General features: G+C 46.8%; 1 protein-coding gene across 3 annotated transcripts in view; it reads right to left on the bottom strand.

Moving 5' to 3' along the window:
- OXR1 (oxidation resistance 1) overlaps positions 1-14,105 on the bottom strand; it is a 618,048-nt gene that overhangs the window by 134,643 nt on the left and 469,300 nt on the right. Inside the window, exon 1 of one of the 3 annotated variants that reach the window (XM_056522578.1) lies at positions 208-528. The exons of the other annotated variants lie outside the window; for them this stretch is intronic. Within the exon in view, the coding sequence (XP_056378553.1) occupies positions 208-373 (166 nt within the window). The 5' untranslated portion in view covers positions 374-528. Of the gene's footprint in view, positions 1-207; positions 529-14,105 lie in introns of those variants that run through there. 3 annotated transcript variants of the gene reach the window in all.

Raw genomic sequence — 14,105 nt, 5'->3', positions numbered from 1 at the left:
GGGGCATGCTGAGAGTTATAGTTTTGCCACAGCTGGAGGCACCCTGCCTGGGAAACATTTCCTCAAGGACTGGGTAAAACATTAAAACATTGTTTACACCTCAAAGACGACATAAGCTACTAGTTTAGGTTGTAGAACTAAAAGTACCAGCAGGTTTCAGACCTAGGACAGTACCCCCTCCCGACTGTCAGGACCCCCCTTCTTAACCTGAGGGTGTCGGGCTGAGCTCCGGGCTGGACGGCGGGGTCTCCCCTCTCAGTATCTCGTCCTTCAGGTAGTCATGGAAGTGCACCTCCCGCAGCCCCAGCCATAGTCGGTTGGCAGTGCCCTTCAGGACGCGGCCGCTTTTGCTGATGCCAGTCAGGTACTCCATGCTGCCCTACCAAAAACTTTCACTCCCTGAGGTAAAACTTCTGACAAAACTTTTTTAGTTTTCAAGTCGCCCCTCCCCGGAGAAGGACGTCCTGTGACAGGACTGCGTGTGAGCTCTCATATTCCTAAACACCACAGACGAGCCCTCTGATCTTCCCAGCACCACCCCTATTTTGCAAAGTGACAAATCCCACTTCCATGTACTTTGATACGCAGACCATACCAACATTGCGGGGGTTAGGGGACAGCGGACACCAATGTAGTAATGTCACCCCATGTATGCGTTCAGCACCCCTATTTTTTAAAAGTGAAAGATCCCAATCGCTTAGATTTCGCTGGACAGAAGATGCCATTAGACAGTGTTATGGGGGTGGGGGTGAGTGACGTGTTTTTGAGTATGTAAACGTGTTGTAACTTCACATGGTGCGAGCTGCCACTGACAGGCTGGGTGTAGCTGGGAGGAGGAGTGTTCAGGCGGCAGACATAGGAAAAACATTCCAACCACAATAACAAAACAAAAAGGCCTATTACAGTGGAGATTTATCAAAATTTGTCCAGAGAAAAAGTTGCTGAGTTGCCCATAGCAACCAATCAGATTGCTTCTTTCATTTTTGAAAAGGCCCCTGGAAAATGAAAGAAGCAATCTGATTGGTTGCTATGGGCGACTTAGCAACTTTTCCTCTGGACAAGTTTGTGTCCACACTGTGGCCTTCCATATGTTGCAAAACTACAACTCCCAGCCGTTGGCTGTCCGGGCATACTGGGAGTTGTAGTTTTGCAACACCTGGAGGTCCACAGTTTAGAGACCACTCCTCTAGACAAAATATTTAAAATCACTGACAGCAAGCAGAGATCTCAAAACACATTAATGTCCCCATTAACTAAGGCTGGGGCTGGTCCTAAATTGTAAGTGGGCAAAACTATGCCCCCATGTGATGGCCAATGGCCCATACAGTGTTGCAGTAACATGCCGATTGCCATTGCCCGCCCCTGCAAGTGAGGAAAGAAGAAACAGGCTAGAAGTGATTCACCAGATAAATTTACCAACATTTTTCCTGAATTGTGAATTGTGGGGCAATACATTTTGTCATAGTTCACCATACAGTAAAACTGACATGCTAAATTTTTTAAGTGTACCTGTAAGATCTCACAAAAAAACAAAACCAACCAAGCTGTCATATTAGGCTACATTCACACTGCCAGATGTCTCCCATGTGTGAAGCCCAATGTTTTCGGATGGCGAATAGCGGGAGAAAAAATAGTGCTAGCAACAGAAAATAACGGCGCCCGACTGACCCCATTGACAAGAATAAGGTCCATCTGGACCCATTATTGCCCGTTATGACCCGTCAAAATGACGGCCGTCAAACTGCAAAAAAAGAGAGTTTGACGGCCGTATTTGATGGGACATATCGGTAGTGTGAAACGGGCCTATCTCAGTACCTCATCCTGATCATGTACATATAATTTGTATGTATGCGTCACGATCACACCCTATCGGTCCAGCCAAGACGCTAGAGAGAGTGTGATGGTGCAAGGGTTAAAGCCGCCAGACCTCTGGGTATCCACTACTAGTCCCAGCAAGTCACCAAATTAACCCTTAGATAAACGTGTTTCCACCAGAGCTGCCTTCAGAAAGGTGAGCTCATATATTTAGAGATCAAAGACCAGAGATGATTAATTAAACATTTAATCTGATAAGAGGTATCACAGTGCTGACTATATAAAAATACAGAAACAAATGACATACAGGTATAAGAATATATATAAGAGTTTAGCAATACAAGTTCAGAAAAGCAAAAATGAAGTTCTTACAGCGTAATATTATAGCAGTCCATGAGAGAGAGTCTCCAGCTGTTCTTAGGATGGTCTTGTCAGCTTGGGGCACAGATCTTAACAACCGACTCTAGCATTGTTAAATATTATATATCTCCTTTTTGGAAGGACTCCATTCCCCCCTCCCCTCTGATCCCACCAGGGGGGCATCTCTCTTCCTGGCCCTCTTATCTGGTATATTATCTGGTTGATGGGACCAGGGTGCAGGACTTCAAAGACGATGTAAACACACAGCCAGACCCCCCCAATCAACTGCAATACACAAAAGACACAGGATACACCGTCTGAATGACCCCTGGTCTTAGTTTATACACAGATGCAATTATAAAACACATGTATGATTTAATACTCAGGCCTGGGCCTGACAGTATGTATCACTCATATTTCACAAAAAAATTGCATATTAACACTGCTCACTGTCTTTTTCATCTTCTCTCAGGGACTGTAACCCTTTCCTCTCTAGATTTATGCTGTACACACACACACACAATGATTATTGGAAATTGCCTGTACTCTACCACCAAAGACAATATGGTGAGTGTATAACTTACCGTATTTTTCGCTGTATAAGATGCACTTTTTCTTCCCCAAAACTGGGGGGGAAAAGTTAGTGCGTCTTATAAGGTGAATACACACCTATCGCGGCGGTCTCTGCGGCCATCAACGGCCGGGACCCGCGGCTAATACAGGACATCACCGATCGCGGTGATGCCCTGTATTAACCCTTCAGACGCAGCGATCAAAGCTGACGCCGCGTCTGAAGTGAAAATAACACTAATCTGGCTGTTCAGTCGGGCTGTTAGGAACCGCTGCGGTGAAATCATGGCGTCCCGAACAGCTTACAGGACACTGGGAGGGACTTTACCTGCCTCCTCGGTGTCTGCTCCGTGCCGGGATCCCCTGCATGGCCGGCGCTCTCCTTCGTCTTCACATCGTTGCACACACCGTCACGTCATCCAATAGGAGCGGCGCGCGTAGCGGCGCGCGTAGCGGCGTGCGTAGCGGCGTGCGTAGCGACGTCATGGCGGCGACGGAGAGCGAGTATACCGGGCAGCAGAGACATTCCGGAGCGACGGGGACACACCGGGGACGCGGCGACAGCGATGGAGGGAGACATCCAGGGCAGCGGTGACGGGTCCGGAGCGGCGGGGACATGTGAGTACTACCTCCTATACCGGTGGTCTTCAACCAGTGGACCTCCAGATGTTGCAAAACTACAACTCCCAGCATGCTGGGAGTTGTAGTTTTGCAACATCTGAAGGTCCGCAGGTTGAAGATCACTGTCCTATACTTTACATTGTATTTGGTTCAGAATCTTTATTTTCTAGATTTTTATCCTATAAAATTAGGTGCGTCTTATATGCCGAAGCGTCTTATATGATGAAAAATACGGTACATCTTCCTATGTCATTCATGTGTGTCATTCTTCGGCAGTCTTGTTATGCTGGGACTTGTAGTTTTGGAATAGTTGGAGGTACAGTGTTTGGATAACTCTTTTTACAGCAGTCTTGCTTTTAGCTGTATGCCTACAACTTTTGCAAAACCACAACTCCCAGCATGCCCAGACATCCTTTGACTTTCCAGGCTTACTTGAAGTTGTAGTTTTGCAACAGCTGGGGGCACATGTTTGGTAAAACTCTGTGTTGCAGCAGTGTTGCGGCAGGCTGTGTTCCTCCTGCAGCCTTGTTCATCAGCCGTCTCTTGTCCATGACCATTGGAAACGATCATGCTGCAATGGGACACATCAGTGTCCCAGGAGGTATGGGGATCCCTAGTGGTGGGATTTTCAAAGGCAGTTTTCTTTAAAGGAGTACTCCGGTGGAAAAAACATTTTTTAAATCAACTGGAGCGAGAAAGTGAAACAGATTTGTGAATTACTTCTATATAAAAATCTTAACCCTTCCAGTACTTCCAGAAGCCAACCTGTGCCAGTGGGGACAGCAAGAGTAATGCACAGCTTTAGTAAAGTCTGTTAAAGGGGTACTCCAAAATAGTGTTGCTCGCGAATATTCGCAATGTGAATTTTATTCGTGAATATCGCATATTTGTGAATTCGCGAATATAGCACTATATATTTGCAATTACGAATATTCTTTTTTTTTTCACAGCACACATCACAGTGATCATCCCTCTCTGCTTCCAGCTTGTGTGGTGTAAAGAAGGCTCTAATACTACTGTGTGAGACTGGCGTACGAATTTTCGCATATGCAAATTTTCGCTTATGCTAATTTTCGTATATATGGTAATTTTTGCATATGGTAATTTTCGCATATGTGAATTTGTTGGCTTATGCTAATTTTCACATATGGAAATTTTCATATATGCGTATTTTCACATATGCTAATTTTTCGAATATTACGAATTTTCTTCGAATATTATGAATATGCGAATTTAGCGAATATATGACGAATATTCGGCCATATATTCGCGAAATATCGCAAATTCGAATATGGCCTATGCCGCTCAACACTACTCCAAAGGAGAAAAATTGTTTTCAAAGTAATTGGTGCCAGAAAGTTATACAGATTTGTTTATTATTTCTATTCAATAATCTTAATCCTTCCAGTACTTATCAACTGCTGTATGCTCCAGAGGAAGTTGTGTAGTTCTTTTCTGTCTGACCACAGTTGCTGCCACTTCTGTCCATGTCAGGAACTGGCCAGAGTAGGAGCAAATCCCAATAGCAAACCTCTCCTGCTCTGGACAGTTCCTGACATGGACAGAGGTGTCAGCATAGAGCACTTTGGTCAGACAGAAAATAACTATACAACTTCCTCTGGAGCATACAGCAGCTAATAAGTACTGGAAGGATTAAGATTTTTAAATAGAAGTAATTTACAAATCTATTTAACTTTCTGGGACCAGTTGATTAGAATTATTTTTTTCCACTGGAGTACCCCTTTAATAAAATGTAATTTTTTTTTAAAGAAGTATATTAGATAAACCATTGTTTTGCCAAGATGCACAATGTATAAAAAGTTCTTATATCTGACAGTGCCCATTTAAATTTACTCTAGGGGTCAGTTTTACTTACCTCCACCTCTGTTTTCGCGCTGGTCTCCCGATCTGCCTGCGATCGGCGCTATGGTGTTACATGAGTGGTGGATATTAGGTGGCAGAACGGAGACAGAGAGGACACTCATTACTGTGACACAAAGGGGGGAGGAGAGAACAGTATTAACTGTGACACACATGAAGATATCAGGGGACAGTAATGACCGGGGGAAATGAGTGGATACATGACTGTGACACACAGGGGAGAGATGAGGGGACAGTAATGACTGTGACACACAGGGAAGATGAGGGGAGAGAAATGACTGGCAAAGACGGGATATGAGGGTGCAGTAATAACTTTGACAAATGGAATAAATGAGGGGACAGTAATAATCAACACACAGAGGAGAGATGAGGGGGCAGTAATGACTGTAACACAGTGGGAGATTAGGGGACAGTTATAACTAACACGGAGAGATGAGGGAACACTAATGACTGTGATACACAAGAAGGACATGAGGGGGCAGTAATAGCTGACACACAGGGAGAGATGAGGGGACGGTAATTACGGTGACAAACCGGTAAGAGATTAGGGTACAGTAATGACGGATCGTATGACGTCCTTTTATGTGACGTGTGGCATCCTGGCTCCTAAATATTTTAGCTGGCTCCTAGACTCATTACAAATTTGTCAAGCCCTGCTGTATGGCATTCAGCAGAACCCATTTTTAGCATCCGTTTTCATCCTTTTCAAGAGTATGTTCACACGCGCGGATTTTCGCAGCATATTTAGCTGCTGATCCGCAGGTGAAAGCCCCGCTCTATGCTGTCTTTACATGTGCCTGCTTGTTGTGGCAATACACCACTACCAGCAGACACAGTGCAGCGATGTGCGCAGCGTACTTGCACATCGCGGCCACTCTCCCTGCTCTGAGCTAGGCAGAGAGCTCCCGCGATGTGCGAGTATACTGCACATCGCAGGGTGTCTGCTGGTAGAGGCGTATTGCCGCTACGAGGAGGCACATGTAAAGCCAGCATAGAGCGGGGCCTTCACCAACGGATTTGCAGTGTAAAATCCGCTGTAAATCCGCGCATGTGAACGTACCCTTGAACGTGAAAACAAACACAGTGTGAACCCAGCCCTACAGTAGAAGTAAGAGACAGCTGTGATATTATACTCTGGGCATAAAGCCCTATATCTATGGGTTATCTCATCCACAACGTGGTGTGTTAGGTGTAAACAAGTTATCTGGAAGTTTTCTGTTTGGTGGCAGGAACCGACTGATGTGACTGCCAGTGGCGGGCACCCTGACATGCCCAAGACAAACATTTATAAATGGTAATGTGTATGTACGTAAGAAATTACCAGCCGTGTGCAAGTAAAAGCTGCGGAGCCACAATAGGGTTAGTCACACGTCATTGATTTATGAATGAACCTTATTGAGAATTCCTCAGGCTTCAGAACAACAAGGCAGTCAGCAGTCCAGAGGACGTCACCCAACACTGCCGCTTCTTTCCCGTTTTAGCATGGCTGATATGTCACACATTCCCTCCAAATTCCCCTCATACTGTTACATGACTTGGATTTCTTTATTACAGACTAGCTGAGTATGCAAAATGCTGGAGAGGAAAAGTAACAATGATAACAAATAAAAGAAGACACTCACGCTCACTGTCAACAATGAACTAATGGAAAAACTTCCTACAGGTTACTATGTGGTAATCTTCTTGCTGGTTGGTTCCCCTGTTCTGATCCCATCTGTCCCATCTGCACCTCGGGGAAATATCACTGGGTGCTGTAGAGCATTGTCTTCCCTGCACTCCTGCAGTGAGATATGCAGGAAGGACAAACAACCTATCACTGTTGGGGCTTTAGTTGACTGGGAAAGCTGGGTGGCACTCATTCTGCGTACCACCCTGCTTTCCCAGTCTCCTGAAGCCCCAGCCGTGATAGGCTGCTTGTTCCCTCCTGCACTCCTCACTGCAGAAGCACTGCCATGCCCTCTCTCTGCCTCTGGACTGATGTCTTCTCTCCCTCTCCTTATTCTTCTTTCAGTCCGCACTAAACCTTCTCTCCCCGCCCACTCTCTCCCATCTCCCTGCCCCTGCACTAAATATTCTCTGCACTTGCCTGGCAGACAGTTAAATCATACTATACCATGACGTTGGTCTGGCGGTAGGATGTTTAAAACTTGCATAGGCTCCGCTGTTTTACTCTTAGGCTGAGGAGATTATCTGTATTGGGAAATCCCTAAACTCTACTATATTTTTTGTTCTTGACATATAAGAAACATGTAAAACAAGTTTAAAGGAGTACCCCGACGCAGGAACACTTATCCCTTATCGAAAGGATAGAGGATAAGTGTCTGCAGGGGTTCGCAGATCTCAGCAGTCGAACACTCACAATCAATCCTTTGGATATCTGTGCAATAGTTAAAAGCCAGAGATTATAAAAAAAATCTGCTCTTATTGTCCTAGAAACAGTGCCATTCTTGTCCATAGGTTTTATTTGGTATTTTAAGCCATCTTTGAGAGAATGGGACTGAGCTGCAAAACCAGACACGGCCTATGTACAAAAGTGGCGCTGTTGGATTTTTATTCATTGTGTAATCTCAAAGGATCCCTGAAGGAGACCATGATACCAGGATCGATGAAGGAGTTCCATGATACAATGTGTTATGTGCTTTGGGCTTCTCATCTCTTCTTCCCCTACATTCAGATATTGACTGACTCATATGGGGAAATATAGGGAAAATAGGGAAAAGCGAGTATTGTAGCTCATTGTGGTGAAAGGCAGACCCAATGTAGCTATTGTTACCTAAACCCCCAATAGGCCTAAAATAATGAAAAGTTAATTATATGAAATTATATAATTAAAAAAACAGTCCTCAAAGGTACGTCAAATGAAAAAGAAAGATATTAAGAAAGACAATAAGAAAGGAGAAATTATCCAGTAAGAATAGTATAAAGATAATTTAATTTATAGAGCGGGTACGCAAGGAAGTGCACGCATCTCTCCTCCGCTCCATATCCAGGAGGCGCACGCCCGCTGCTCACGCTGGTACAACAGAAGCTGGAAGGTTGGGCTGCGACCTCTCTGTGGATTTCCTTACATCGGCAGCTCACCTCGCACACCAGGCCGGCCGGGAGGCTGGAGCCCTGCTCCAAGGTTTGAGCACAGAAACGCTGAAACACCTTTGGATTTGGTGAGCGGTGCAGTGCACCACAGTGTGTGTTATACGTGATCATCATCATTATTGACTTTGTTGTTTATATAGGATTTTTCTTTATGGCCATGCAGTGTTAACCCCTTAAAGGGGTACTCTGCCCCTAGACATCTTATCCCCTATCCAAAGGATAGGGCATAAGATGTCAGATTGCCGGGATACCGCTGCTGGGGACCCCGGGGATCGCTGCTGCAGCACCCCGCTATCATTACTGTGCAGAGCGAGATCGCTCTGCACGTAATGATGGGCAATACAGGCGCCGGAGCATCGTTACGTCACGGTCCACCCCCGTCAATACAAGTCTATGGGAAGGGGGCGTGAGGTTGTCACGCCCCCTGCCATGGACTTGCATTAAGGGGACGGGCCGTGATGTCATGAGGGGCGGAGCTCTGACATATCTCTGTTCAGTAATGATGGCGGGGTGCCGCAGCGGCGATGCCCGGGGTCCCCAGCAGCGGGACCGCGGCGATCTAACATCTTATCCCCCATCCTTTGGATAGGGGATAAGATGTCTAGGGGCGGAGTACCCCTTTAAGGACTCAGCGTTTTTCCGTTTTTGCATTTTCATTTTTTTCTCATCACCTTCTAAAAATCATAACGCTTTCAATTTTGCACATAAAATTCCATATGATGGCTTATTTTTTGCGCCACCAATTCTACTTTGCAGTGACATTAGTCATTTTACCAAAAAATCCATGGCGAAACAGAAATAAAAATCATTGTGCGACAAAATTGAAGAAAAAATTTCATTTTGTCAATTTGGGGGCTTCCGTTTCTACGCAGTGCATTTTTCGGTAAAAATAACACCTTATTTTTATTCTTTAGTTCCATATGGTTAAAATGATTCCCTACTTATATAGGTTTGATTTTGTCGTACTTCGGAAAAAATCATAATTACATGCAGGAAAATGTATAAGATTAAAATTGTCATCTTCTGACCTGTATAACTTTTTTATTTTTCCGCGTACGGACCGGTATGAGGGCTCATTTTTTGCGCCGTGTTCTGAAGTTTTTCGGTACCATTTTTGCATTGATCAGACTTTTTGATCGCTTTTTATTCATTTTTTAAATGATATAAAAAGTGGCCAAAAATACACTATTTTGGACTTTTGAATTTTTTTACGTGTACGCCATCGACCGTGCGGTTTCATTAATGATATATTTTTATAGTTCGGGCATTTACGCACGTGGCGATACCACATATGTTTATTTTTATTTGCACAGGTTTTTTTTATGGGAAAAGGGGGGTGATTCAAACTTTCATTAGGGAAGGGGTTAAATGTCCTTTATTAACTTTTTTTTTTTTTTTTTTTTTTGCAGTGCTATAGCTCCCATCTTTTACCCTGATCTCTCCAAAGCCATAGCTTTGCATGGATCAGCGTAATAGGGGGTTAATTGCTCAAGCCTGTAGCTCAGGCTTGGAGCAATGAAACGCCGATCGGACGCAACGGAGCAAGGTAAGGGGGTCTCCGCTCGCGTCCTAGCTGATTGGGACATCACGTTTTTATCATGATAGTCCCGATCAGCCCGACTGAGCTGCCGGGAAGCTTTTACTTTCATTTTCGACGCGGCAACGAACTTTGATCGCCGCGTCTGAAGGGTTAATAGCGCTATTAGCGCTATTAGCCCATGGTCCCGGCTATCAATAGCACCCGGGACCGACCCGGTGTGATGCGTCCTTAAGAGGTAAAAGAGATCGATCTATGCTACATATGGACATTCTAGTGTTTTACCTATGATTCAAATGGACATTTTACTGCCATTGGAGGTTACTATTTAGGGTGCGTTCACACTGAGGAATTCAAGAGCAATTCACGAGGAATAATTTCGGTCAGGAAATTGTTGCCTTCTCCATCAAGTGGAATTCAAGTGGAATTTCCATGTGGAAATGAAGAGGAATGAAGGAGGAGGCTATTTAATCTACTTTTCTGAATTCCGCTCGAATTCCGCTTGAAAACGATGTTGAGCAGAATTTTTTCTTCACCATTGTCTTCTATTGGATTCTGCTCATGGATTCCGCTTGAAGAATGAACATGTTCTTTCTTCAAGCGGAAAGGAATTCAGTGTCGGAATTCTGCTAGCAGAATTTCCGCAGTGTGAACAGGACAGCGGAAATAACATTAAAGTCAATGGGCAGAGGAGATGTGCATTAATTTGGAGCAGAGAATTCAAGAGGAATTACTCGAGTAAATTCCTCTTGAATTACTCAGTGTGAACGCACCCTTATAGTTAGGTGGTCTTATTTATTCTTGCATTTTAACTTGTTTTACATTGTTACAGAGTCTGCTGCAAGGGCCCTATAGTACTATACGTATATTTATATGAAATTATCTTTATACTATTCTTACTGGATAATTTATTCTATATTTCTTATTATCCTTCTTTTTCATTTGATGTACCTTTGAGGATTATTTTTTTTATTATATAATTTTATATAATTAACCTTTCATATGGGGAAATGTTGTCAGAAAGTAAGAGAAGTAGACCTTTGGACCCACTGTATTAGGCCTGGTATGCTGAAAGGTTATAGGCAAATATAGTCAATTTCCTTTTCTTACATTACTTTTACAAGAAGTTGTGGATAAGCTGAAAAGGAAGTACTGACTAACAACAGCACATACACTTCTCTACCCCTCTGAATGAGTCTAGTTTACTGCAATATCATGGCTTGGATGAGCGTTCATAGTGTAGGTAAGCCGCTGAAAGACTCCTCTGGTGGGGGCTTATCTCCATGAGAACAAATGGATTGGGCAGGTGAAATCCAACATGCTCGATCCTTCTCTCCCCTGACATCGGGAAGAGTCTATAGGCCTCCATATACATTGGATGTCAGGCTTGGCCAAAATGTGTGATGTGTATAGGACATGAAATGAAATCTGTCTGCTCTATATAATTCTCAGAGCTGCAGACATGGGCAGATAGCTGATAGGGAGATAAAACAAATGATATATATTTCTTAGCTATTGGCTGTTTGCAAAGTTATAAAATCAGGTTTTCCTTCCAAGCTCAAGTGTCAAAGAGAACATACTCAGCTGCAGCATGCATGCCTACTCCCTCCTCCTCCCATCCCAGGCCTGTATGATTGATTGGCATAATTTGACTTTTCAGTGCTGAGCCTTTTACGTTCATCATTCAGTGCAGGGAGGGGTGGGGAGAGAACAGCCATAAGCTAAGTGTTACGCCGAGCGCTCCGGGTCCCCGCTCCTCCCCGGAGCGCTCACGGCGTCTCTCTCCCTGCAGCGCCCCGGTCAGTCCCGCTGACCGGGAGCGCTGCACTGACATGGCCGTCGGGGATGCGATTCGCACAGCGGGACGCGCCCGCTCGCGAATCGCGTCCCAAGTCACTTACCCGTCCCGGTCCCCTGCTGTCATGTGCTGGCGCGCGCGGCTCCGCTCTCTAGGGCGCGCGCGCGCCAGCTCTCTGAGACTTAAAGGGCCAGTGCACCAATGATTGGTGCCTGGCCCAATTAGCTTAATTAGCTTGCACCTGTGCACTCCCTACTTATACCTCACTTCCCCTGCACTCCCTTGCCGGATCTTGTTGCCCTTGTGCCAGAGAAAGCCTTTCCTTGTGTGTTCCTAGCCTGTGTTCCAGACCTCCTGCCGTTGCCCCTGACTACGATCCTTGCTGCCTGCCCTGACCTTGAGAAAGCCTTTCCTTGTGTGTTCCTAGCCTGTGTTCCAGACCTCCTGCCGTTGCCCCTGACTACGATCCTTGCTGCCTGCCCTGACCTTCTGCTACGTCCGACCTTGCTCTTGCCTTATCCCTTGTACCATGCCTATCTCAGCAGTCAGAGAGGTTGAGCCGTTGCCCGTGGATACGACCTGGTTGCTACCGCCGCTGCAAGACCATCCCGCTTTGCGGCGGGCTCTGGTGAAAACCAGTAGCTACTTAGAACCGGTCCACCGACACGGTCCACGCCAAACCCTCTCTGACACAGAGGATCCACCTCCAGCCTGCCGAACCGTGACAGTAGATCCGGCCATGGATTCCGCTGAGGTGCCGCTGTCAAGTCTTGCCGACATTTCCACGGTGATTGCCCAGCAATCCCTAATGATCACCCAACGAAATCACCAGCTGGCATACTTGACCACCGTGACACAGCAACTTCAGTCACAGATACAGCAGCTGCTGCCGCAGATACAGCAACTTCAGTCACAGACACAGCAGCTGCAACAGCAACAACCATCTCCTCCGCCGGCTCCTGCAACTCCTCCGCAGCGACCGGCCGCTCCTAACCCCTGCTTGTCCCTGCCGGACAAATTTGATGGGGACTCTAGACTCTGCCGTGGTCTCCTGCCTGGGAAGGCCCTGCCATGTGCCACACCGCTCGGAGCACCTCTCTCACAGTATCCTTTGCAATCCACCCCTGTGCCTCCCGCCGAGGAGGCTATGCAAGTGGATCGGTCTCGCCTGACCCCTGAAGAGAGGACTCGCCGCAGAAAGAAAGATTTACTTCTATACTGCACTGTGCGTTACTGCACAGAACCCCTGCTCTTGAGCATGGAACTTTTTGTTTTGCCCAAATGCTCCTCTGAACTCCTCCTCGGTCTGCCATGGCTCCAACGCCACTCCTCTACCCTTGTCTGGACCACCGGGGAGATCATGAGCTGGGGTGCTTCTTGCCACAGAAAATGCCTCACGTCTGCTCCCAGTCCCGTCAGTCAAACCTCTGTGTCTCCTCCTTTACCTGGTCTCCCCAAGGCCTATCTGGACTATGCTGTGTCTCCTCCTCACAGCCCCCGTCCTGTTAACACTCTGCCTCGTGCCAAGCTTGACCCTCTTCCCTCCCTCCCCACCCCCACGCCTTTTTGTGTGCCCGCTGTTGATGTGGTTTCCCGGGGCTTCGCCACCATCTGGGAAAAGACTCTAAAATCCCTCATACTAGCCTCATCCCGGGTGAAGAAGCTTGCCGAAGAAAAAAGAAGAACTCCTCCTGTTTTTGTGTGGCTCTCCACCAAGTATATCCGCTTCCGTGTCCCCAGTTTTAATCTCGGACCACGTTATCTTGGACCCTTTGTAGTTGAGTGCTCAGAGGAGAGATCTTGGGAACCTGAGGACAACATCCTGGACAAAAGTCTTATCCTCAGGTTCTCAGGCTCCAAGAAGAGGGGGAGACCCAAGGGGGGGGGTACTGTTACGCCGAGCGCTCCGGGTCCCCGCTCCTCCCCGGAGCGCTCACGGCGTCTCTCTCCCTGCAGCGCCCCGGTCAGTCCCGCTGACCGGGAGCGCTGCACTGACATGGCCGTCGGGGATGCGATTCGCACAGCGGGACGCGCCCGCTCGCGAATCGCGTCCCAAGTCACTTACCCGTCCCGGTCCCCTGCTGTCATGTGCTGGCGCGCGCGGCTTCGCTCTCTAGGGCGCGCGCGCGCCAGCTCTCTGAGACTTAAAGGGCCAGTGCACCAATGATTGGTGCCTGGCCCAATTAGCTTAATTAGCTTGCACCTGTGCACTCCCTACTTATACCTCACTTCCCCTGCACTCCCTTGCCGGATCTTGTTGCCCTTGTGCCAGAGAAAGCCTTTCCTTGTGTGTTCCTAGCCTGTGTTCCAGACCTCCTGCCGTTGCCCCTGACTACGATCCTTGCTGCCTGCCCTGACCTTGAGAAAGCCTTTCCTTGTGTGTTCCTAGCCTGTGTTCCAGACCTCCTGCCGTTGCCCCTGACTACGATC

This window comes from Hyla sarda, chromosome 5 (genome assembly GCF_029499605.1).
Source record: "Hyla sarda isolate aHylSar1 chromosome 5, aHylSar1.hap1, whole genome shotgun sequence".
NCBI lineage: Eukaryota > Metazoa > Chordata > Amphibia > Anura > Hylidae > Hyla > Hyla sarda.
This window is presented reverse-complemented; position numbering and strand designations above follow the sequence as displayed.